Raw genomic sequence first — 23,966 nt, 5'->3', positions numbered from 1 at the left:
TCATGTTCTGTGTAAAGAATTGCGACCGATACTCGAACCACGATCTCAGCTGAAGACAGCAATAACAGTGGAAAGAAAGGTAAGAATTGTAAATTATATCATTATGAATTAATTTTAATAATATATAATTAATGAATAATTTTTATGAACAATTGTGTTGAGTCAGCTGAAAACTATGGAACTCACTAAGCCTCGTTGAAAAATGTGTACAGATCGCGAAATGTCGAATTTTATTAACCTACATGATAACCTATAAAACATATGGCGTAGCCATCAACTTCTATCCCCCACATCCTACACCAAGGCCCCTATACTTCTTTGGACAACAGGAAATACTTTTCACGAACTCCGGCTTAAACACATGGGCTCAGAAAAACGAGAAGCAGTTGAGTACTTCGGAAATTTTCCAGGTAGTGCCTCAGAAGAACCATGATTCTCTTAAGACGGTTTGGGGGGGGGACCCTCACGTGGATTAGGGGCCCCATGATTAGAATAAGTACTGTGGTTTTCAAGAGTTTTTAAAGTGGTGGGATGTGTACTTCTAATTTAAACAGGGGCCCTACAGACCACTATTTTTTTTTGTTTCATCATCAACTTGCAAAATATTTAAGGCCCAAACCCCCCTTGCATTTCTCGTGTAAATCATTAAAATAATGTATCGGTGCAGAAATCAAAACATCACAAACGGGGGCAGTACCTACCTCTAATTACTTTTATTTTCGTCTAAGGCGCCATAGCTCAGGTTCATAAGATACTCGCTCAAAGTACCAGAGGATGTTTAGAGCTGTCTCGTATTCGATACCCGGTTCGTCATTGTCAGAAAACTTTCCTGACACAGGTATACAACAAAAATTGTGACATGGCCGCAGAAAAAATTGCTACCACAGGGAGTTCCCCATCGAGGGGTTAGTGCACCAACCTCTCCATGAGTATAAAAAACAAGCCTGCCCTTTCAGAATCGGCAATAAATTGTAGGTCCCAGTCTAATTAGCTCTCGTGTGTAGAAAATGACTGTGGTGTGACAAAAATTATCAATATTCTCATCTAACAAATCCCAATACTTTGAATCCTCTTCCAACATCTGGGTCTTTCATCTGTGCATATTGCTTCTTACATACAGTGAGATGTCTGCAGGGACTTTAGGTAAATATAATACTACTTGCGACTGAACTGTGCACGGGATGAAACTTTGAACAGTTCAGTTTCAAAAATGTGTTTGATTGTACTTGCTTCATCGGTAATAAGCATTTTTCAGGCTTATTACTAATGAACGGCTTATCACAGGCAGGCGATGCTGAAATACACGCTTCTGTTCAGTTAGATTTATCTTTGTCATTCTTTTGTTGGTTATTGCAGCGTGGATTCAAGGCACGAATTGTAATAATCTTTTTTTCAATTTCACAGGTGCTCTGTGCATTGCGGTTCTACGCCACCGGTGCATTCCAGAAAACCTTAAGCCAAGACGTATGCTTGGCTATGAGCCAACAGTCAGTGAGCAACATTATTGGTCAGGTTACTGATGCAATTAATGAACTGATGTTGGCCAAGTATGTGTCTTTTCCTGATCCATCTACATATGTAGATGTTCAGCAAAAATTCAAAGATGCATATGGGTTTCCTGGAGTCATTGGTGTCGTTGACGGCACCCATATTGCCATAGAGGCTCCTTCTCTTTATGATCCGAGGTTCAGAGAGGCTGATTTTGTTAATAGAAAAATGTATCACTCCATTAATGTACAGTTGGTGAGTAGTAATATCTGTATTGCCATTTTTTTTATTCGTGAATGAATTTTTTTTTCTCCTTTAATGAAACTTAGCGTTACTGTTGTAATTTCTGCTCTCATAGGTTTGTGATGCTGACTTAAAAATTATAAATATCAACAGTCGATACCCGGGGTGCACACATGATGCTTTCATATGGAGCAACTGTGGTTTGAGGGCGCATATAGAAAACCAACAGCTTGGTTCAGAACCGTCAAGCTGGCTTCTAGGTCAATATATGTTTTACCTCTTTTTACACCCCAATAAGTTCTCATCAACTTGAGTTCCAAAAAGACTACCACATTATATTCAAATTTCTATTAACATGTCTCGTGTTTTTCCTTAGGTGACAGTGGTTACCCATCTGAACCATGGCTTTTGACACCTCTTGCTCACCCACAGACTGCTGCAGAGAAGCGCTACAATGATTGTCTGAAGAGAGCAAGATCTGTGATTGAGAGGTGCAATGGTGTCCTCAAGTCAAGGTTCAGGTGTTTAAGTAAGCACCGTACTTTGAAGTACAGCCCAACGATGGCATCAAGAATAGTCAATGCCTGTGCTGTGTTGCACAACATGTGCACAAATGAACGGATCGAGTTTATGTGTGACAGCGATGAGGATGATGACACTCCTTTTGATGACGAGATGAACCAAAGTCCTCAAGAAAGGAGAAACGGGTTGAGGACCAGAGAGAGGGTTATTGCAAATCATTTTTCAAGAACATAATATATTCGGTATGTAACATCATACACTATGGATAGGGCCTTTGTTTTTATGAAATTTTTTTTTCTCCCATTCACTTCCACATACATTTTACCTCTGATATCTCATTAACTGTGGGTATAAAATGAAGAATAGATTTCTTAATTAGAAAGTAATTAGGATATTATATATTCATAAAAAAACCTATTGGGGAAACCATTGCCAAAATATAATCATTTGAATGACATGCATTGTATGTGGGCGATACCTTTATTTTTTTTGTAAATAATGGAAGTTTGGTCATACACATTTTTTTTGGGAAAGCGCATTACATTTGTCGTAATTATCAGGTTTTCCCCTTTGATAATCGCTCTTATCTTGAGTTGCAGCATTTTAGATTCATTTGCCACCCTCACTTATTTTACTGGCAATTTGTTTTTTTTTTCAGCCACCTTCCTATAGAAGCAGACGGCTGCTGTTGATTGGGTAAAGCAGAATCTCCCATTCAAAAGCATGGAATCTCTGTAAAGTCTTCAGCTCCTCTACGTAATCACTTGAAGAATCAGATTTTCAACATCTTGGTAATATTCCATCACAGAGGTCAATATTTTGAAAGGCCTAAAATCTTATTAGGCATAGACCGGTTCTACTAGGTTTGTAAATATGTAAATTTTTGCACATAATTTTTCCTACTGTAATTATTTCTTTTTAAATCACATTTTATAATCCGCTTTTTTTAATACCGATTTGTAAGAGTACATTTATTAGATCATCACATTGACACAGCTCAGTATAAATAGATTTGTGTTACTACACAAATTGTGACATAACATCTGTCACAGCCCTGTTAAGTGCCTTTTTGTGTGACCACTTGAGCTTTCCTAGTACTTATTTTCTAGTCCAATCATGTGGACAATAAATTTTTTATTATAACCTAGGCTTATAATTCATCTTTATACCAACCGTCGTGTACTTTGCAACACTGTCCTCGGAATAGCAGAGAAAGACTTGTTGTATGAACTGTTTGTTGATTTCAGTCGGGACCTCTAAGACCACTAGTTTACATTTGCTCCTCTGTGAAGTCTTTTTTTTTTTTTCATTACAGTGAATTTGCAACAAGTCTAACTCCAATAGCTTGAATATCTGTTTCAGTATGAGTGTGCAGCTCATTAATTAAATATGCGTGCTTGCTTGTTAGAAATACCATTCCTTCATAGATTATTACTCTTCAGTGAAGAGATACTGATGAAATTTATGTTTATATATATTTGCCCCCCTGACGCCTACGGCGTCCAACCCCCAACTTCTCCAATGGAGCTAACTACTCGTTACGTCTTCTTTAATTATAAAGCTAAATATTCCTCAGGCACTGCAAATGTCTGCGAAATAGTTATTCATTGCCAGTTTTCTATTCTGATTTCGATAAGCAATGCACTGCCATCATAAATACAACAGAATACTCGATGCACCGCAATACATACGTGATACACCACGATAGGCAATACAGCACAATAAGTGATGCACCACTATATTCGTATAACGAATATCGTTATGGCGAAAATTTCGTTGTAACGAAATCTTTTTCAATACTTCAAATAAATTTAGATAGCAACAATGTATTAGGCTATTCCGGTACAACGAAATGAAAAATCCATTATAACGAACTCAAACAAGTGTCCGAAAAACAACAGAGTCAATCTCCATCTAATCTTTCAACGTTTTTGAAAGAATCGGACGAAATCGAAATTCAAACAGTAGTTATAAATTTTGAGGTACCCCCACTTTTGCAATTGATACTTTAGAAAAATTTGTTTTCTTGGCTTCTACAATATTTGTACAAAAAAAATAATTACGAATTATTTGCCTCTAAAATGTTAATTAAGTAAAACTTATACAAAAAACTGCAATGCTTAATTGATTTGAGTTGCTTTTTGTTTTTAAAACTCAAATTCATTTTTTTTTATTATATAGAACGTTTTTCCCCCCTAGAATCAAATTCTGCTACAACGATTTTTTTTTGCGCGTGTTAAAAATTGGAAATTCCTTTTACAACAAAATTTAGTTATAACGAAGTGATTTCTTCGGTCTCCTAGAGTTCGTTATAACGGGATTCGATTGTGCAAGAAATTTCTGTTAATTTAATGCTGTTTGAAGGATAAGAACTACATACCACTTGAAGGGGGTCTGCTGTACAATTACAGATCACTAGTTCGTACCATGTTTTTGTGTTTTCATTGCACATGTACCATTTCTGTGTAACCTTATTTTGTCTGTGAAAATCAGTGTAATGTATTTTATGTATATGTAAGTGCTGTGTGAGATAATTTTATGGAATAGGGATATGTTGTAAGCGAACTCGACTGGCAATCTCAATAAAAATTTATCAATTTCTGTATATCATGTCTGAATACTCCATTGCTTTTTTTCTTAGTGTTAATCAAGAGTAGTTATAAATGAAAATTCAGTAGAAATGCATTCATACATTTCATTAAGAGAAAAACCATATTAATAATTTCATGGAGACAAAACGCCAATTTGAGGCATTATTTGATAAAACGAACTTTGAACCTCCAGTACTGAGGGAGCAAAAATATTTGCGGCGGCTCACCTAGGATTGTTGCCAAGAGTGGAGATGGCGTGAGAGGATGCTGATTCAATATGTTGTGTTGTCTATGATTCATTAAGCGCTAATTACATTTTTACAAGCGTTCATGTCCAGGTTTGGAAATGGGTGGGATATTTCCTTTCCCTGAAACAATTATAATTCCATGTTTTACACCTGACATGAAATTTTCAATAAAAAATGCACCATGGATCTAGATATGCTCACAATGAGCAAGCTTCATAGCACAGCAGCACGACAATAGAATTATTCTCCATCTTTCGGAAGTGTGATGCAAAAAAAAAAAAAAAAATACTTTAATCAACGTTTCAGAACTTAAATGAAACTGATGAGCATAATTTCAGAAAAAAAAGGCATAAAAACAGCGCATGAAATTTTATTTCTTTTGAATCAATTGAAACAATAATTTGTTTCTCTCCTCTTCCATTTTTATTCGCCTCTCCTCTAATTGCAATTTTTTTTCCTCAAGTGCAAATCATTTTTCTAGGCCATCAGCCACATTTTTTAACGCTGCTGCGTTAGTTCCGTGGGCTTTGGCAGTGGCCTCATGAGACTGCGCTGCTGCTTTCTGCGCTTCGATGAGCTCCAGCATTGCGTCTTTTTTTCGTTTCCCCCTCATTCGCTGAACACCACTATTTGGGTCAGAGCTACCCACAGGAGCTGGCAATGGATTTTGGGCAGCATCAAGGGGTTGAGCTGGCAGTGGTGCTGTGGCGGGAGCTGGCCGTGGTGCTGTGGCGGAAGCTGGCGGCGGTGCTGCGGTGGAAGCTGGCGATGGCCCTGGGAAAGGTGCCGGTAAAATCTCCTCATCAGAGCAATAGGGATCTGTAAATTGCAAGTTTGATTTGATCAATAACTCTAGTAATTCATCATAATAACGATGTAAGCAAACTTCAGACATTAGTCTAGTGTAGTGGTTTTTTACCGGTGCTTCACGGAGCCCTTCGCAGCTGCTCCAGAAGATTGAGAACTGCTGGTCTAGTGCAATGGTTTCCAATCTTTTGAAAAGTGAGAGTCCTTTTTTTTATTTACCAATTTATCTTGGTATGAATATAATGTGCTATTAGATTTTTTCATACCTACCCTTGTAGGAAGACAATTTTTTTTGCTTGCTTAAGTATCTAGTGTAAATTAACTAGCAAAAGCAGAAATAGTAATGACTTTAAAAGTATGTTTTAACGAAGTGATTTGACAGAATATTGATTATTTGGCTTGTTTTCATAAAATATCTATTTCCTTACATTGCAATTACCAATAAAATATTTTTTTCTGATTAAAAATAAAATTATTAGTTTTTTTTAAATGATTGATATTGGATTTTAATTGTGCTATGCAATTATTTACGTAAATATTGATCTGGTAACCGACTGATTTTTTGTGTGGATTGATTTTGACTGATCCGAAACATTAATGCTACAGCAGAGAGAAATGAAGCTAAGCAACGAAACTTCAGTGTCAAAAATGTTCACAGAGTTGTGCCTTGATTATGGGTTCTTAAACACAGCTACCCAATTCTGTATAGAATATATACACAATGTAAAAAATGTGTAGTGTAAAAAAAATAGCATAGCAAAAATTGTTGCCTTACCAAGCTCTGTGGCTGTAATTGTGAAACTATTCATGGAGATCCTAGAGCTCTCCATGACATGCAGTGGCTCTTCTTCTTCTTCTGCAGGATAGAGGAGAACCTGCTGCTCAACCATACCAGAGGTTGAAGGCTGGAAGAAAAAGCAATGTCCTCGTGAAATATTTATTGATGATTTGTATAACACAAAGAAATTAATCACTCACTGATATCATTATCTTACATTATATCACTATTCAAAAAGGGACTATAACAGTTAATGGGTGCATGCATTGCTAAAAATGAGAAAAATTTATCTGAAAACAAGGAAGTAGCTGAGGAACTCTGTAGCGAAATTATACCAACCTGACTCTGATACGTGACAGTCTCAGCAACCTCTGCGTTTCCATAGATAACAAAATCTCCAAGAAGGGAGACCACCTTCTCCTCCACTTGCGGGCAGAACCTCGCCACGCCACCTCCAGTTTTTCCCATGTTCTTTTTCCGCGCAGCAGCCTTTTTCTTAATCTCGCTCTTGTACTTGATCCAAGTCTGAAAACAAGTTACGGTTGCCAATTTCAGAAAAAATAACATGAAACAATGTTTTGAACATCAAACAAGATGGAATGGCGTTGCAAATTTTATAGTTGTGTGGTAACTAACCCTTCAAGTGACAATGACGAGATATTATATATTCGGGTGAAAAAAATTTTGCGCTTTAAAGTTTTTCTAATAAGATTTTTAGGGGGATTTGTCCATATCTCCATAGTAACCATTACTTATTCTTTTTAAGAAGCTTCTCAAACAATCAGACTATATATTGAAGTAAATAGCAACACACTGTATGCAAGGATTATTTAATTTGATCAAAGATAGAACGGTTAAAAAGTGTTAAATAATTAAAGTACACTGCTGGCCACCGTAAATGCAACACCCTGAAGGAAGCATGCAAATAATATGAAATTTACAACATGCATTAGCGGAGGTGAGATATGCAAATGATTAGAATTTCAGCGCAGACGCACATCACGCGCGCCTGTGGCGCCACTCCAAAGCGCTATTTAAGGCTTGGAGATTTCGACGATTTGAAGTACGGCAATTGTGTTTTTCTTGTGGTTTTTTTCAAAAAAACGATCAATTATGCCTCGTAGAAAACAGCGATCATCTTTTGATCAAGTATCCGAGTTCGACAGAGGAAGGATAGTGGCCTACCGAGATTGTGGATTATCTTTCAGGGAAATCGGTAGTCGTGTTGGACGAAACCAAACAACTGTAATGCGGATATGTGATCGTTGGATGCAGGAGGGTACGACGGACCGACGTGTTCGATCGCATCCACCTCAGTGCACCACTTCACGTGATGACAGGTGTATTGTGCGTATGGCAGTGACGGATCGCTCAGCCACATAAAGAACCATAGCACAGCACATTCAGTCTGTACCGCATCATCCAGTGTCTGCGCGTACCATTCGACGCCGTTTACAGCAGAGTGGTCTGTCCGCAAGACGTCCATTGCTTCGTCTACCCTTGACGCAGAACCACAGACGTCTCTGCCGCCAATGGTGCGATGAAAGAAGGATGTGGACCGCACAATGGAATGAAATTGTCTTTACTGACGAGTCACGCTTCTGTCTGCAACACCACGATGGTCGGATTCGAGTCTGGAGACACCGTGGAGAGAGGATGCTGAACAGCTGCGTTATGTACCGCCACACTGGTCCTGCACCGGGTATTATGGTATGGGGCGGTATTGGATATCACTCTCGCACTCCTCTAGTACGCATTGCCGGTACTTTAAAAAGCCAGCGCTACATCTCCGAGGTGTTGGAGCCAGTTGTCCTTCCTTACCTTCAGGGCTTGCCCACAGCCATATTTCAACAGGATAATGCGCGACCACACGTGGCACGCATTGTCCAAAGGTTCTTCGTCAATCGCCAGATTGAATTGCTTCCCTGGCCAGCTCGCTCTCCGGATCTTTCGCCGATAGAAAACATGTGGTCCATGGTTGCTCAACGATTGACCCAGATTACATCCCCAGCTGCCACACCAGATCAACTTTGGCAACGCGTGGAAGCTGCTTGGTCTGCTGTACCCCAACAACACATCCAAAGTCTCTTTGAATCAATGCCGAGGCGTGTGGCAGCGGTGATCTCCAACAATGGCGGCTACTCTGGCTACTGATTTTGGCAGGAACCACACTTCACAGAAGTCTATAAATTTAATCATTTGATGCTTGGTCAACATGTTATCTACAAAGTAAATATTGTTGCGATATCTCTTGTCTTTCTTGGTGTTGCAATTTGGGTGGCCAGCAGTGTATATATAACATTTACTTACTGTTTTCCAATCTAGCCACGTTTTCTGCGGCCCCATCGGCATGGCATTTAATTTATTGGCCAACCGCATCCACAACGCATCTTTATCCTCCCTAGTGAACTGAGAATCAAACTTCCCATCAATCGAAATTCACCATTACCTCAAATTGAGCTGAGGTGGTTTTGGGCCGCCTTGTGCTGCTTTTTGCGGACATAGTACCCTATCAGCTTGTGCCTATGTGTGAAAACAAATATTTTGCACGTGCAATTCAAATGAATTTGTTGCCAACGTCGCTGAACAAAAAAAACCTGTAAATGTTAGTAGTAGTTGTATATCCCAAGCCTAACGTTGATTGGTCGGCGGTCGATCATCCAAAGGGAAAACTGTCTTTCCCTACGCAGAAAGTCATTTCTTTCAATCTTCCCTCTTTTACGTCACGTGACCTTAAGGATGACGATGATGAATAATTTCTTGGTAGCGTTTTTCGGATTATTCTTACCGTCATTCTTATGAACCGATGCTTATGATTCGGATGGGATGAGAATAAGCATGAGGAGATAGTACATCCCCTGGCCATTCCATACGGGTTATATCCTCAGATTCAAGGCATTCGTTTACGATGTTTGCTCGGTGAGGACGGGCGTTGTCATCCATAAACACAAATTCTGCGCCCATGGCACCCCTTAACAAACGTACATGTTGTTCCAGAACGATGTCCCGATAAATTTGGGCTTTCATGGTTCCGGTTTGAACATGCAGATCTGTTCTGGAACCCAGTATAATTCCACCCCAAACGAGCAATGCTGCACCACCGTAACGGTGTCGTTCAGTGATGTTGTCTCGGTGGTAACGGGTACCTGGCGTTCTCCATATGAAAGTCTGACGTGAATCAGAATGCAAGCTAAACCTGGACTCGTCGGAAAACATCACACGAGCCTACTGTGACGATGTCCACATTGCATGTTCTCTACTCCAGGCTAATCGCTGCCGACAGTGAGTTGCCGTGAGCGGAACACATCTGACAGGCCTGCGAGCATATAGACCAATATCTCCCGAACGTCTGTACACGGTTTGCCTTGAAACTGTGGTACCCGTGGCTGCAGATAGCTGACGAGACAGGTCGGATGCTGTGCTCCGTCTGCTTCTTTTGGCAGTTACTGCCAAATACCGGTCTTCATTCGGCGTTGTAACTCGGGGGCGACCTGTACTGTAACGTCTACTGACATTTCCGTTATCTTGGAATCGTTGCCAAAGCCTAGAGATGATATATATGTATATATATATGTGCTGCATTTTTCAATTTCTGTTGATTTAAAATGTCCCTGGGACAGATGCCCCGTGCCCAGAGTCGTCTTAAGAGCATCGTGGGCCCCCGGACCAAGTGATTTTTCTGAGGCTCTACCAAACAAATTTTCGAAAATTTCAACCATATCTCAATTTTGTGAGGCTCTTTTTCTCCTGAGGCCGGCCCATGCCTTAAGACGGCACTGCCTGTGCCCCCCTCATAATATTCACATTAAAACTGTGAAATTCTATTAAAAACCCGATAAAGTGGTGGAAAATGGGTTTAATCATGAATCAATGATGGTTTTGTTCGTCAGTTCTTTAAAACCATGCTAACAGGGCCGTCTTAAGAGCACCATGGGCCCCCGGGCCAAGGGGTTTTTTCTGAGGCCCTACCAAGTAAATTATAGAAAATTTCAACCAAATCTCATTTTTGTGAGGCACTTCTTCTCTTGAGACGCCCGGGTAGTCCCATGCATTAAGACGGCACTGCATGCTAATGTGTATTGTGAAATCGTATAATTCTATCGTATGTACTTCACAGTTTTTTGGATTGGATTGCTGATGATTTATTTGGATTCACGTTTCAAGTTCTCCGATAATTTACACTGACAACCATCACCACAGAGTAAAGTCACGGAACATTTGAGTATAGTGTTTTAGAATATTGGGGAAGAGCTTACATTAAAAACAGAAAGTGATACAAATACATAATGCAGGAGTTATCAAACTGTGTGCCGCGGCACCCTGCAAAGGTTTTTCGAAGAGACTCTCTGTTAAACTGCTCTGTGGGGAGCCGCGGATAAGCGTTGATTAGAAAGAAAGGTGCTGCGGGTGGTAAAAGTTCGAGAACCCCGGACATATATATGTGTATAAGATGCTCCACATATCCTCCAACGCTGCCTGCGCTAGGATGTTTGACGGGCCCCCCATGCCAAGTCATTTTTCTGAGGCCCTATTAGGCAAATTATCGAAAGTTTCAACCAGATCTAATTTTTGTGAGACTCCTCGTCTCTTAGACCCCGAGCCGTGCCTGGGTGGGCCCATTCTTTTTGACGACACTCCCGCCATTACCTGAAGGGGGCTTGGTGCGTCAGTTCAGACACGAAAAATATTTGCCCGATTTTATATATTTAGTGGAGGAGGAATCGGCATCCATTATTTCAAAATATACAGGAATGCTGTGAAATATCCATACAGAAAATGTTAAATACATAATTCAATAAATTAACACAAAAACCGGCAAAAATTCAGCACAGAGTAATTTTAAACTAATGAGAAAAAAAATCCTGAAACTGATAAAAATTTTGGACTTGATGAATCAAAAATAATTGAAAGAAATAATTTCTGCACCAATAAAAATTCAGAATTTACGGGAGGGGGGGGGGGGCGTGGGAATTTCAGAATTGTTGAAACTTCAGAATTAATTCAAGAAGTAATTTCAGAATTCATGAAAGCCTCCAATAGTTTACCGTGAGTGCGAGGGCCCACAAAGCACGGTGCCCAGTGCGACCGCTCCTGTCACACATTCCTAAGAGCGGCTCTCATTTTCACAGCGGAAATAACTTTCTCATTTCTCTTTGAAAGCCTCAACCGTTTTCTCTACTGAGGGCAAAGCAAGAATTAGGGAACAGGAGGGGGGGGGGGTGAGACTAAAGAGATGCTTGGATAGTCAGTGAACTTTGAAAAAAAAAAAAAAATCTTAAGCATTGTTTTTTTTTGCTCACATAGGAGCGTTTCATTATTCCAATAGTAGAGCAAATTTGTATTGTAACTCTATCTGACATAAATAGTTCAATCTTACACGAACGGCAAGGAATGGTTCGACTCTCTACATGTACCTGTTCATCCTACAGAGAGAGAGAGATGAGAGGGAGAAAAAATTACACACCATAGGAAGCCCAGCAGTACAACAGAAACGATTTTTTTCCCGTTCACATGGTAGGTATACTGCATATCTATTCAAGGAACAGCCAGGCTGCACACTGATTGTATACTATCAGCGGCTCTCTTTTCGCTGAGTAGTATTGTTAATTAAAATATTGTTAATTGAACGCATGTGTTGAATGGGTCTGCAAAACGATTTTTTCTCCGAGGAAAAAAAAGAAGCTATATCCGTTTGCAATTCTCATTTCCCCGTGGTGCACGCGGGCATCGGTGGCGGCTTCTTTGATTTTGAACAACACAACGCAAATCACACGGGTATATGAATACAAAAATATGGGAAGAAAATGACAACGACATTTGGTTAATAGTGTTCTTTTTTAATCAAAATTCTGTTTTGTCAACTCTAGGGAATAATGAGCGAGCCAGGGGCTGTACTACCTGCTCATGCTTATTCTCATCCGCTCCGAATTATAAGCATCGGTTCATAAGCACGTTAAGAATAATCCAAAAAACTATAGCCACTAGAATCCTTATCTAGTCGCCTTACGAAAAACGATACCAAGGAATTATTACTCAAGGAATTAATGCTCACTCCTTAACGTCACGTGACGTGAAAGAGGGAAAATCAAAGACATCGCTACACAGGGAAAAGCGATTTTTCCCTTTGGCCGATCGACCACTGACCAATCAAAATTAAGCTTGGGATATACAACTACTACTATACATTTACTGAATTTTTTGTTCAGCGACGGTGGCAACGCAATTCATTTTTAATTCACGTGCAGAACATTTGTTGTTGTTTTCTTTCCACATTCTTTAACGTCAAAAATGGAAGGCGTTAGCCTGATGTATTAGCGGTCTATCGGCTAGATCAGTGTTTCCCAAACTTATTCAGCCCATCGCTCCCTTTTCAAAAACAAAATTTCTCATCGCCCCCCTGGAAGAGATGTTAAAAACGTAAAAAGTTAAAAGATGCAGTGACAAATTTTCGATTTTTTTTGCATCATTGTTTTCCTGAAACATTTCTAGTTTAAAAAGGGTTAAAAATTCTAAAATAATTACAATTAAAAAAATTACAGTAAACTTCATTGCAAAACAAAAAAATTAAATTTGTGAATTATAAACATATGCATACAGCACAAAACATATGCATTTAGTCGCATTTATTCTGGTCAAAGTAATATTCGCATCACACAAAAAATATCCATTAATGTTAAAATTATTAAAAAATACAGACGCAAAACTACAATTGTTACTTAGTTTTAATAAAATTTTTTTTATTATTAATAGATGTTTTCTAAGTGTGATGATTGTCGCTTGGTTTTACTAAGCAGCGTTCTCAAATCCTCACAATTGAATATCTGTAGGTGATTTCGATTTTTGTCGAAAGATTTGTGACTGCATTGAAACGTCTCGCACATGAAAAATGTTTAGGTATATTAGAACCTCACAATAACGGACACTCATGGTAGGGCCGTCTTAAGAGCATCATGAACCCCCCGTCAAGTGATTTTTCTGAGGTCCTACCTGGGAACTTCTCATAAAATTCAACTACTTCTCGTTTTTCTGAGCCCCTTCTTTTCTTCAGGAGCCCATGCCTTAAGACGGCACTGACTCACGGGACCGAAAATTATCGCCGCTAACGAGGAGTGTCCGTTAATGGATAGTAAAAAAAAATCAGTCTCATATCCGGAGTCCCGTTGACGTAATTCAAAAAAGTATTTGGTAACTGGAGGTGTCCGCTAAAAACGGGGAGTGTCCATTATGGCCGCTGTGGTTGGTGGTCGAGTGGTCATAGTGACGGACTCGCGTCGCGAGGTCCCGGGTTCGAACCCCACCGTCACCACAGTGGTGGTCGGCTGAAGGTGGTTCTGTGGCTTTCTGTGGTTCCCAACTTCAAGGCGCGAATGCGAGCCAATCGCCCCTTAAAAAAGTTTCGCCACAGAGAGCAACAATAAATTCCAGGTACAGTATTTGCTTTTGTAGCCAGAAAAATTAATAGCCATCTTCAAATTTGAACGTCAGACCGTCTTTTAATGCTATTTCTGTCAATTTTTCTTGTAAATGTGATAATTGTTATTAATGGAGATTGAAAAGAAAAGTAGGAAAATTGTTATTTTCATTCAGTACAGATTATTTATTTCATTGCAGATTGTGAGGATTTCTTGGGAATACGCGATGATCACGTTACATAAAAAATAAATACTATTTTGACCTCTCTCCACGCCCCCTCTCCCTATTGTCAACTACACCTCAAATTCCTAAACAATTTAACATGTGTTACGTACTCCTATGAAATCGCGTGTCCACAAATTTTATTTTATACAAAATTATTCGCACCAACGCATGTTGGAGTTAAGTGTTCTACTTTGACATGGAACACAAAATAAGGTTTTGATGATAAGTTCCAGTGAATGCATAAAACTTCATTGATGATAAAATTCAGCCAATCCTTATTATTCAAGTTCGAACAAAGCCACTTTCAACACGGCTTGATTAGAAATTATATCTACTCTATAATATAAAATCACAAACTCGAAGAGGGCCTGTTTCTAAGCAACCGAAATTAGTGACGATTTTATTTTACGGAAATGGGTGACGTTTTTGTGCTACGGAAGTCGGTTACGATTTTGGGTCGAGTTTTCATTTAACTTCTGAGGTCATCGGGAACCGCTTGACCTGTAGGGATCAAGTTTTGTGCATGTGCCCAGAGGTATGTATACATCACCAGTGCTCCCAACACACAGGGTCCGGGTACCCGGGGCGGGGCATTGGACAGATCTCTTTATGGGGAAATTGACAGGTTTAATTTTGAGTCGAGAATGCAGGGACGCCGGAACATATCTGCTGGTGTTGCTAAAGCAATACCAATCAACAGTTACATCAGTACATCAGTCGTATCGGGCCGCTATATTCATTACCCTTTCATTTTTCAAGCATTTCCACGAATAACTAATTGGTTTATTTCACTATTATGGTACATATTATTTTAATTTTTCAGTCTAAAAATCATTTACAAGGGGAAAGATGAAAACCCCTCACAGAACAAAGGCTTGCAACCTCATTTGTAAATTATAAGAATTTGGAGGATCCCTCTTCCCCTTATCGCACTGAATCCTTCGTTTTGTTGCAAGGCCCAAAGGAAGGGAAACATGTCTCTGGTCCTCCCTTCCCACCTCGAAACTAGTATTTTTAATTGTGTTTTTTTTCTTTTCGTATTTTTGAGTATCCGCCTTCATGAGACTCAAACAACACAGCAGGGGTGGGAAATGTTTTTCCATACTCTCCGTTCCTTTTCCCCATAAATATCCTACTGCTTCAGGGCTGTGTTGACAAGTAGATGACAATAATGCCATGAGAAAACTTGGTATCCCACCTTCCTTGGAGACTGAAAAAACATCTGTGCTACAGTGACCAAGCTGCATAACTTCAAAGGGGCTTCTTTTTTCCCTCGGAACCAAATATTTCTATAGGGAGAGGAAAAAATCGTTTTGCAAGACCCATTCAACACATGCGTTCAATTAACAATATTGAAGTTGGCGGTCTTTTTTTACTCAGCGAAAAGAGAGCCGCTGATAGCATGCAATTAGTGTGCGGCTAAAATTCTCCGGCTGTTTTCTTGAATAGATATACAGTATACCTATACCACACACACACACACACACACACACACACACACACACACACACACACACACACGGGGGAAAAAATCGTTTCTGCTGTACAGCAATAAGTATTTGTATGCTGAACTCACGGCCACAACTAGATGCTTGGTCACCCGGGGCAAGCGCGCATTTTGACGCCTCCTTGTAATGTTGAAGGCGAGCTTTCAGAATGAAATTTGCGCCCCCTCCGGGTCTAGCGCGCGGGGCACGAAACCCGTCTGCCCCCCCCCCTCCTCTAGTTGCGGCCTGGCTGGATTTCCTATGGTGTGTAAATTTTTTTTCTGCTCAGTGTCCGTCGGATGACCAGATGCATGCAGAGAATCGGACCATTCCCCGCCGTTCGTGTAAGATTGAACTTTATATCAGATAGTAGTAATCACAAATTTGCTCTATTGGAATAATGAAACGCTCCTATGTGAGCAAAAAAATGCTTAAGATTTGTTTTTTTTCAAAGTTCAAAGGATTTCATAGTGACATATTGATGAACTAGATTCTGCCCCACGTAAGTTTGCTTTTATCTAAATGATATATATATATATTTTTTTTTTTTGCTTTCTATTGTGTAATTAACTGTAGAAAAACCATCCGCTGATGTTGCCAATAACTTTGAAGTTCACCTCTTAAATTCCGTAAAATTGTTGTGCAGATGTCGCCGCCCGTTTCCGTATGGTCAAGTTCGGCATTTGACCCCACAAGGGTAAGGCCGACATGAAAACACCCCTGGGGCTTGGGACAATTACCATAATTTTTTGGGGTGTTTTTCAAGCTGTAAATTCACTACAGAAGAACCCGTGGAAAGTTTTGCTTGGAAGAGGGGAGGGCAGATGCGGATTAAAGTCAGTTGAGGCCCCGGACGCAAAAGTAAATACTGGACCCCTTAAATTAGAAAAAAGTGTAACGTTTGGGTTTTACGTGGCCACCCCCCCCCCCTGGCTTTTGAAAATACACTACAAATGGTGTATATATATATATATATGCGTACCTTTAGTACATGCTCTTTGCCCCCCCCCCCCGGGAAAAAGTTGAAATGACGGCCCTGGGGTGCTTCCGCCCTTAAATCCACCCCTGCTTCGGGCTGACAAAAAACCCAGCCAACAAAATTTAAACAACAGATATTCACTGACAAACGGTTGAGGCTGTCAAAGAGAAATGAGGAAAAGTGATTTCCGCTGTGAAAGTGAGAGCTGCTCTCAGGAATGTGAGACAGGAGCGGTCGCACTGGCCACCTTGTTTTGTGGTCCCCCGCACTCACGGTAAACTATTTGAGGCTTTCATGAATTCTGAAATTTCTTCTTGCATTAACTCTGAAGTTTCATCAATTCTGGAATTATTTCTTTCAACAACTCTGAAATTTTCCCCCCGTAAATTCTGAATTTTTATTCTGTGTGGTGCAAGAATTATTTCTTTCGATTATTTTTGATTCATCAAGTCCAAAATTTTTATCAGTTTCAGGATTTTATTTTCTTTCATTAGTTTAAAATTGCTTTCAGTGATGAATTTTCGCCACTTTTTGTGTTAATCTATTGAATTGTGTATTTAACATTTTCTGTATGGATATTTCACAGCATTCTTGTATATTTTGAAATAATGGATGCCATTCCTCATGGGCGTAGCCAGAAATTTCGTTCGCGGGGGAACGAAAGTGATAGAACAATAGAATAGATTTGGCCATCTTTTTCCCTTTTTCTCGGTCATTTCGGGAGGGGACCAGACCCCCCAAGTCTTCCCCTCACTACGCCTTTGCGATTCCTACCAAAGCCTCCTAGAAGTACAAGCCGTAATGTATCACTCCGCCGAGGTTGTGACATCACAATATGGGTCCTTAGCGTGGCTATTTTGGATGTTTTTAACGAAGCACGCCACGTGCATTTATCGTCATATTTAATTTAAATTCTTCAAGTTTTTAATATTTATTTTACTATTTACTTATTGTTATTGCTTTTTTATTTGTTGTAACACATTAGCGGGAGAAATTTCGTTTAAATAATTGTAAAAAGGAGCCGAGAACTTCGATAATCATCAGACGACGGGCGAAAAAAAGGTATGTAGCTATTTGTACACAATTCAGTCGATACATCTGAAATATTTATTTTTTCTGACTTTACTTTGCGTAATTAATTTGAAAGTAGATATGTTCGCTGCTGTTTCGTGTCGAAATTTTATTTCCTCCTGCATTGAGAGCAGTTTTTATCCACTTGTTTAATCATGGGAGCACATTTTTCACATCTAATATATAAACATTTTTTTTTAATATTGAGTGAATCACATTTCTCAGGTCTATAATTAATTAAAAATACAAATATTAATGTGCTGAGTGACGTGAAATTTAATGAAGGGATAGGCTACTTTTTAAATAAATAATATAGTTTGCAAATTCAACTTGCATTTTAAACCATTAAATTTAAATGTGAGTCATTTCCCTGTGTAAGCATTCTTGCACTATTCAGAATATTTTATAATTCAATAATTTTGTTGCCTATATGCTGAATATTATAAATACTACACCTATAATATTTTTAACTTTTTTTTAGGTGTCTCGGTGCTGCTGTGTTTGCAGCGGTAGGTCAAACTGCAAGGGGAAGCGAAAGACCGAATGGAACCCTCGTCGTACTTAGAAAGGAACGACGAAGTTAACAATTAAAAGAAAGTCACCAGAGGAAAAATATGAAATCAATGAAAAGCAATTCAAAGAGTGTCACTGCCTCGCTCGATAATCATCTTGTAGCTGAGTCTTCGTATGAGTGGTTCCTAGGAAAAAACTCAGTGTACTTCATGGTAAAATCAGTGAATTTATCCTTTCTGCATGAATAGTTGGAACTGAGTTTTATGAAAGCTGCCCGCTATTACTCAGAAATGATATTATGGACATCAATATTTTATTTCACCTATCCAGCTTCATATCGCTTTGTGAAGAATTCAAATAAACTGATACTACCCCATGCATATTACTTCAAGTATTGCTACAAAAAGTAGGTGACTTAGCGTATGGTACAGAATTCAAACGTGAAACCTCTAAACACGAAAAGTGCTGAAGTTGTGAACTTCTTGAAATTGAGAAGTTAGTTGGTTTGATAATGGCCAAAATTTGTGTAATTATTATTTTAAGCTTGGAACATTTTATAAGAAAGCTTCAATTAAAAGTTTGACATCAGTATAATATTCAAAGTTAAAATATTCAAGGTAAGCCTCTAATGATTGTATCAAAATAATATCTAAAGTATTCCTGAATAATTACATAAAAACTAAAAATGATAACTTTAACACCAAATCTTCAATTAAGGGGTCTCGTAACATTGTGGAAAACTATGCTCTAATAGAAATATCATTAAAAATACTATTTAACCATCGATTTATTCCAAATTTTTTACACATGTTTTTGATTGTATGTGCTATCCTATGCTGGTAAAAAATTTTACATACCTTAGATACTTAATTTTTTGTGAATTTAAAAAAAAAAACAACATTAAAACAGCTTGCATGCGTGATAAAATACCATGACATCAATGCAATTGATTAAAAATAAAGGAAACTGTTCAATTCATGAAATAAAGCAAAATGTTGAGATTTTATTGACTCAATCTTATTTAAAATTAAATTTTAACTAACAATTTTTGGAATTTGAAATTTAAGTTTTAAAATTTAATTTTAAATAAGATTGAGTCAATGAAATCTCAACCTTTTGCTTCATTTCATGAATTGAAAAGTTTCCTATATTAACGTTTCCTTATTTTTAATCAATTTTTATTCAATTATATTGTTATATTTTATCATGCGCACAAGCTGTTTTTAATGAATTTTTTTTTTGAAAATTTACCGTGTACCCTGAACTCTTCCCATCTCTAACTCTGTATCTTACCAACCCACCACTACAGCACTGGTTACAGTTTCGTATTATAACATTAAACCACAAGTGATATTATTTTTACTTATATTTTCAATGAAATTTATTCATTTTCATGTCTGCACAAAAATTACAAAATAGAAATTGTGAGACATATTTATCATTTTGAGGCAGATAATAGAAAAATTATATTATAATTGAGGAAATTATATATAATACAAAAAACACAAGAAATAAATTAATGTATTGTGTAGTATATCATTTATTTAAAATTATTAATTTATATGCTAATAAAACAAAAAATACAGAATAAAAAATATGCATCGCAAAAGAGTTAAAATTCTCAAAGTATGGTAAAAATGAAAACATCAAAGGAAAAAAATAAATAATTTTAAGAAAAACACACAACAAAAACAATTTTTTTTAATTAAAAAATATGTGCAATTATAAAGTGGCAATTAAAGTTAGAGTGGATAAGTTCTCGCTCCTTCTAAAATACCAACATCTACGATGTAAAACATACACAGTAAGGATTCAATCATAACTGACGAAATGATTTTGATATATCAACATAATTAATCCTATTAAAATCAAAATTTCATATGAAAAATTCAAACGTTTTTAATTTCAATTCAAACAAAAAATTGTACGCTCGACTTTAAATTTTCTCCAAATTTTTATTTCAAGGCAATATTTTTATTTAAAGGCACACAATATGGTGATATATCAGCATATTGTGTATCTGATATATATCTTTGTCAGGTTCACGATATAGATGTATGTCATGCTCAGGATATAGAGCTATGTCGTCTTTGATAGATCTATATCAGGTCTATATCGAGAATCTGATATAGATCTTTGTCAGGTGCACGATATAGATCTATGTTTTTCAAACTATATTAAAATAATTTATTGTCCCAAGTTGTTGTCCTTCAAAGTAGAGATTATTCACATGGAATCAAATACATATTCGGCTGAAAAATTAAAGACTTGATCAATTAACATAATAAATAATTTGCACCATATAAGACGAGATCGTTCTATATCATAGTTATGACATCTGATATTCCTCTGACATTTCGATATATAACGATATGGTCCAGATATTGTACTATATCGTTGTGCTACTGGGGAAATTACCTCTTTTTATAATTTTATTATTCATTAATTTAACATTCAGTGTTTTCCGTATACCATACTAGGTAATAATTGCAATAAAAAAATCGTCAATTTTTCTTTCTAATTGCCAAAAAAAGAAAAAGTAGCGTGTTTTAAATGCGAAGCGTGTACGCGAGTAGTCTAGAGGTAGCTTCATTGGGATTTACGCCAATTCCCGCCGCTAGACGGCGCCACCGGAAATGTTTTCGCGCGTTTTTGATCGACTTTCTTTTTTTGCCGGATTTCGAACCAGATTACCTGTCCGATATATTTTCCGGATCTCGCACCAGACTACCTGTCGACCGTATTTATTTTCAAAATGGCAGTTGGTCTTATTTATTTGGAAAAATACTATTTCAGTACCCTGTCGGGATTCGAACCCATGACAATTGATAAAGTCTTTCGTTCTCCAGGCTAGTGTGCTAACCACTGAACAAAATAGACTTGCTAAACCATCCTCTTATAAAATAAATATATATATAAAAAAATAATAATAATAGTTTTCTGTCGACCGTGTTTATTTTCAAAATGGCGGTATTTTTTTATGTCACTGTCGAGACGTTATCTTGACCATGGGATGTTGTCTGTGGTTATCAACTAATTTCCGATAATTACTATACGCTCTTTGGAGTTCAAATCCAAAGTAAAACTAAAAGGGGTATGGGGTCATAGCGTTATCTTGACCAAGGGATGTTGTCTGTGATTATCAACTAATTTCCGATAATTACTATACGCTCATTGGAGTTCAAATCCAAAGTAAAACTAAAAGGGGCATGGGGTCATAGCGTTATCTTGACCATGGGATGTTGTCTGTGGTTATCAACTAATTCCCGATAATTACTATACGTTCTTTGGAGTTCAAATCCAAAGTAAAACTAAAAGGGACGCTATATATGACCCCCGACAGCAAGGAAAGACCATCATTCTTAGTTTCAAGCTCGATCGAGATGGATTCCGCTGCAATCTTTGACGAAAACCCATTACCTAGTGATATTGACTGGGATCTAGAGGAACAGGTATGTTCAATATCATTTTAATTTCTTATTTTTACCAATGTATCCAATGTATTTTATTTTTTGAACGAGTTTTTATTTTTTCTAGAATGCGTTGATCTTCGGATCGGATTTCCATATTGATGATGTGGAGTGGATTATGGCCGAGAACCCTTTCTCTCAAGAAATCAATTGGACCCAGGTCGAAAAGGTAGGTTCAATTTTGTTTTAAAATTATTTACTATCTCATTTCATTTGTCTCCTTCGATTATTTAATATTGTTTCTTTCCCACAGGATGCCATAGAACAGATAGGTGGTGGTGATGATCCGGGCGAGGGAACTTCGAATTCCGTAAGCATCTTTTATGTCAATTAATTATGTTTTTACTTTTTTTTTCAATATGCTCATTCTATTTTTTTCTTTTATAGACCCCACGACCATACGTGTTGCAGGAACAGTCCCGCAAGCTGAACAAGAAGTTCAATGCGGAACAGATCACGTACTCTGTTCGTATACGAACCGAAGCCCTAGTGGACCCGTCAACCCGACTGATGGCTGCCATGGCTTTTTTGAGATCTATGTTGAGGCAACTGATAGACGAGACGACCAACGGGCCGCACCCCGAGGACCGCATTCGGTAAATATTTATTGGATATTCAGAGTGGTTTGAATAATTTTTTTAATAATTTCTTGATTTGAATTAATTTATTATTTTATTTTTTCAGAATTGTCATGACGTCTGATAATTTCGACAGGCCTATTTCGACATCTCTTGTTATTGTGGCGTCACTCACCATCGAATCGCTCCTGGCAGTGATCATGAAAGTGCTCCAGAGCAAGAACGCCATACCCCTGGACGACCCATCTCTCAGATTTGACATCATTACGGTCCGACTACCACGAGGTGGTGGCAGATGCAAGATCGTCAACATATCGACTGACCGGCTGACAAAGATGTCAGTTATACGTATACCCGAGGATGGACTGTGTTGCAGTCGTGCCATCGTTGTTGGACACGCCATCCTTGAAAAGAATCCAAGACTCTCGATGGTAAAAGATGGACGGACAAATCTGCAAAAAGATATGGCATTGGCGCTACATCGAGTGGCTGGAGTTCCTCCTGGTCCTTGTGGATTCGATGCCATCACAAAGTTTGCCGAAGTTCTAGACGTCCAAATATTCGTCAAGTCTTCCGAAGAATTTTATCAGGTAATGACCGAAAGGCATTAACACTACTATATTTGATGAAATATAAGTAGTATAGGCGGCGGTATACCGCGCTTTTTTGGCACGCTCCATCTCCGGGGACCCTCCGTCTCTAGGTATTTACTGAGATATAGTATGATATGGTCTTCCCACTCCGAGGACCCTCCGTCTCTGTGTTAATCCCCACTTTCGGTATCTCGAACGAAATCTCGCTATTTCCTCGAGTTTTTGTCTATTCTTAGATATTTTATGATTTCATTCACTAGAAATTTTTTATATGTTTCTATTAAAAGTTTTTAAAAGTTTAAAAAGTTTTAAAAATATGTTTTAACTTTTTTTTTATACATTTATTTTTGTTATATTAGATTCAAGATTATTTTTACCGACTTTTTTTATGTTTTTTCTATTTGAAATTTTTCACTTTAATACATTTTTCAATTTCTATACAAAGTTTTTCAATTCAACTCTTTAAACAAATACTTTTAAACTGATTCTTTTTTCTATATATTTATAATATATTAATTCAATATTGTTATTTACTTAATGTTTTCTTCATTTCTTTAATACTTCTTATATTCCATTTATGAAATTATATGATACATATAAAAATAAGAGAATGCATACAAAAAACCCACAAGACAAGAAACAAATCTATAGCAAAAATAATTTATTCATGAAATAGGGGCGTATATACATATGGGAGATAGGGGATTTTCCCCTATTGTGGAAACATTATCAATATCCGTAGGGTAACGTGGAGAAGTCATCCTTCAATATTCTTTTGTCGTAGACAAGGCCATACTTCTTCTCTTCAACTCTAGTGAGAATTCGTCTTCTTTTAACCTCTCTGGTTATCTTATATTCGTCTCGAATGACGACTTTTGCGGTGAAGTCCAGGGATTGAACCAGGGCATTCATCGTGTCGTAATTGAGGATTTTTGAATTCCTGTAGTTCAGTGTGAAACC

General features: G+C 37.9%; 1 protein-coding gene across 1 annotated transcript; it reads right to left on the bottom strand.

Moving 5' to 3' along the window:
* Positions 1-5,507: 5,507 nt before the first annotated feature.
* LOC149080382 (uncharacterized) lies at positions 5,508-9,471 on the bottom strand. The gene is made up of 4 exons (XM_089238732.1): positions 9,466-9,471; positions 7,017-7,202; positions 6,675-6,804; positions 5,508-5,911 (listed from the first exon to the last, which is right to left on the bottom strand). The coding sequence occupies exons 1-4, from the start codon at positions 9,469-9,471 to the stop codon at positions 5,562-5,564; spliced, it is 672 nt and encodes a 223-aa protein (XP_089094858.1). The 3' UTR covers positions 5,508-5,561.
* Positions 9,472-23,966: the final 14,495 nt, after the last annotated feature.

This window comes from Pholcus phalangioides, unplaced genomic scaffold, assembly GCF_987345545.1.
Source record: "Pholcus phalangioides strain wild (caught in Gottingen) unplaced genomic scaffold, Ppha-v1.0 ptg000011l_1, whole genome shotgun sequence".
Classification (NCBI taxonomy): domain Eukaryota; kingdom Metazoa; phylum Arthropoda; class Arachnida; order Araneae; family Pholcidae; genus Pholcus; species Pholcus phalangioides.
Note: the sequence above shows the minus strand (reverse complement) of the source record. Positions and strands in the feature narration are given on the sequence as shown.

Bases quoted from the DNA above. Each gene is read 5' to 3' on its own strand.
- LOC149080382 (XM_089238732.1), bottom strand. The intron at 6,805-7,016 runs GTTGGTATAATT...TTTTTCTTCCAG, and splicing joins CTGTCACGTATCAGAGTCAG to CCTTCAACCTCTGGTATGGT. The intron at 5,912-6,674 runs GTAAGGCAACAA...TGCAATTTACAG, and splicing joins AATTACAGCCACAGAGCTTG to ATCCCTATTGCTCTGATGAG.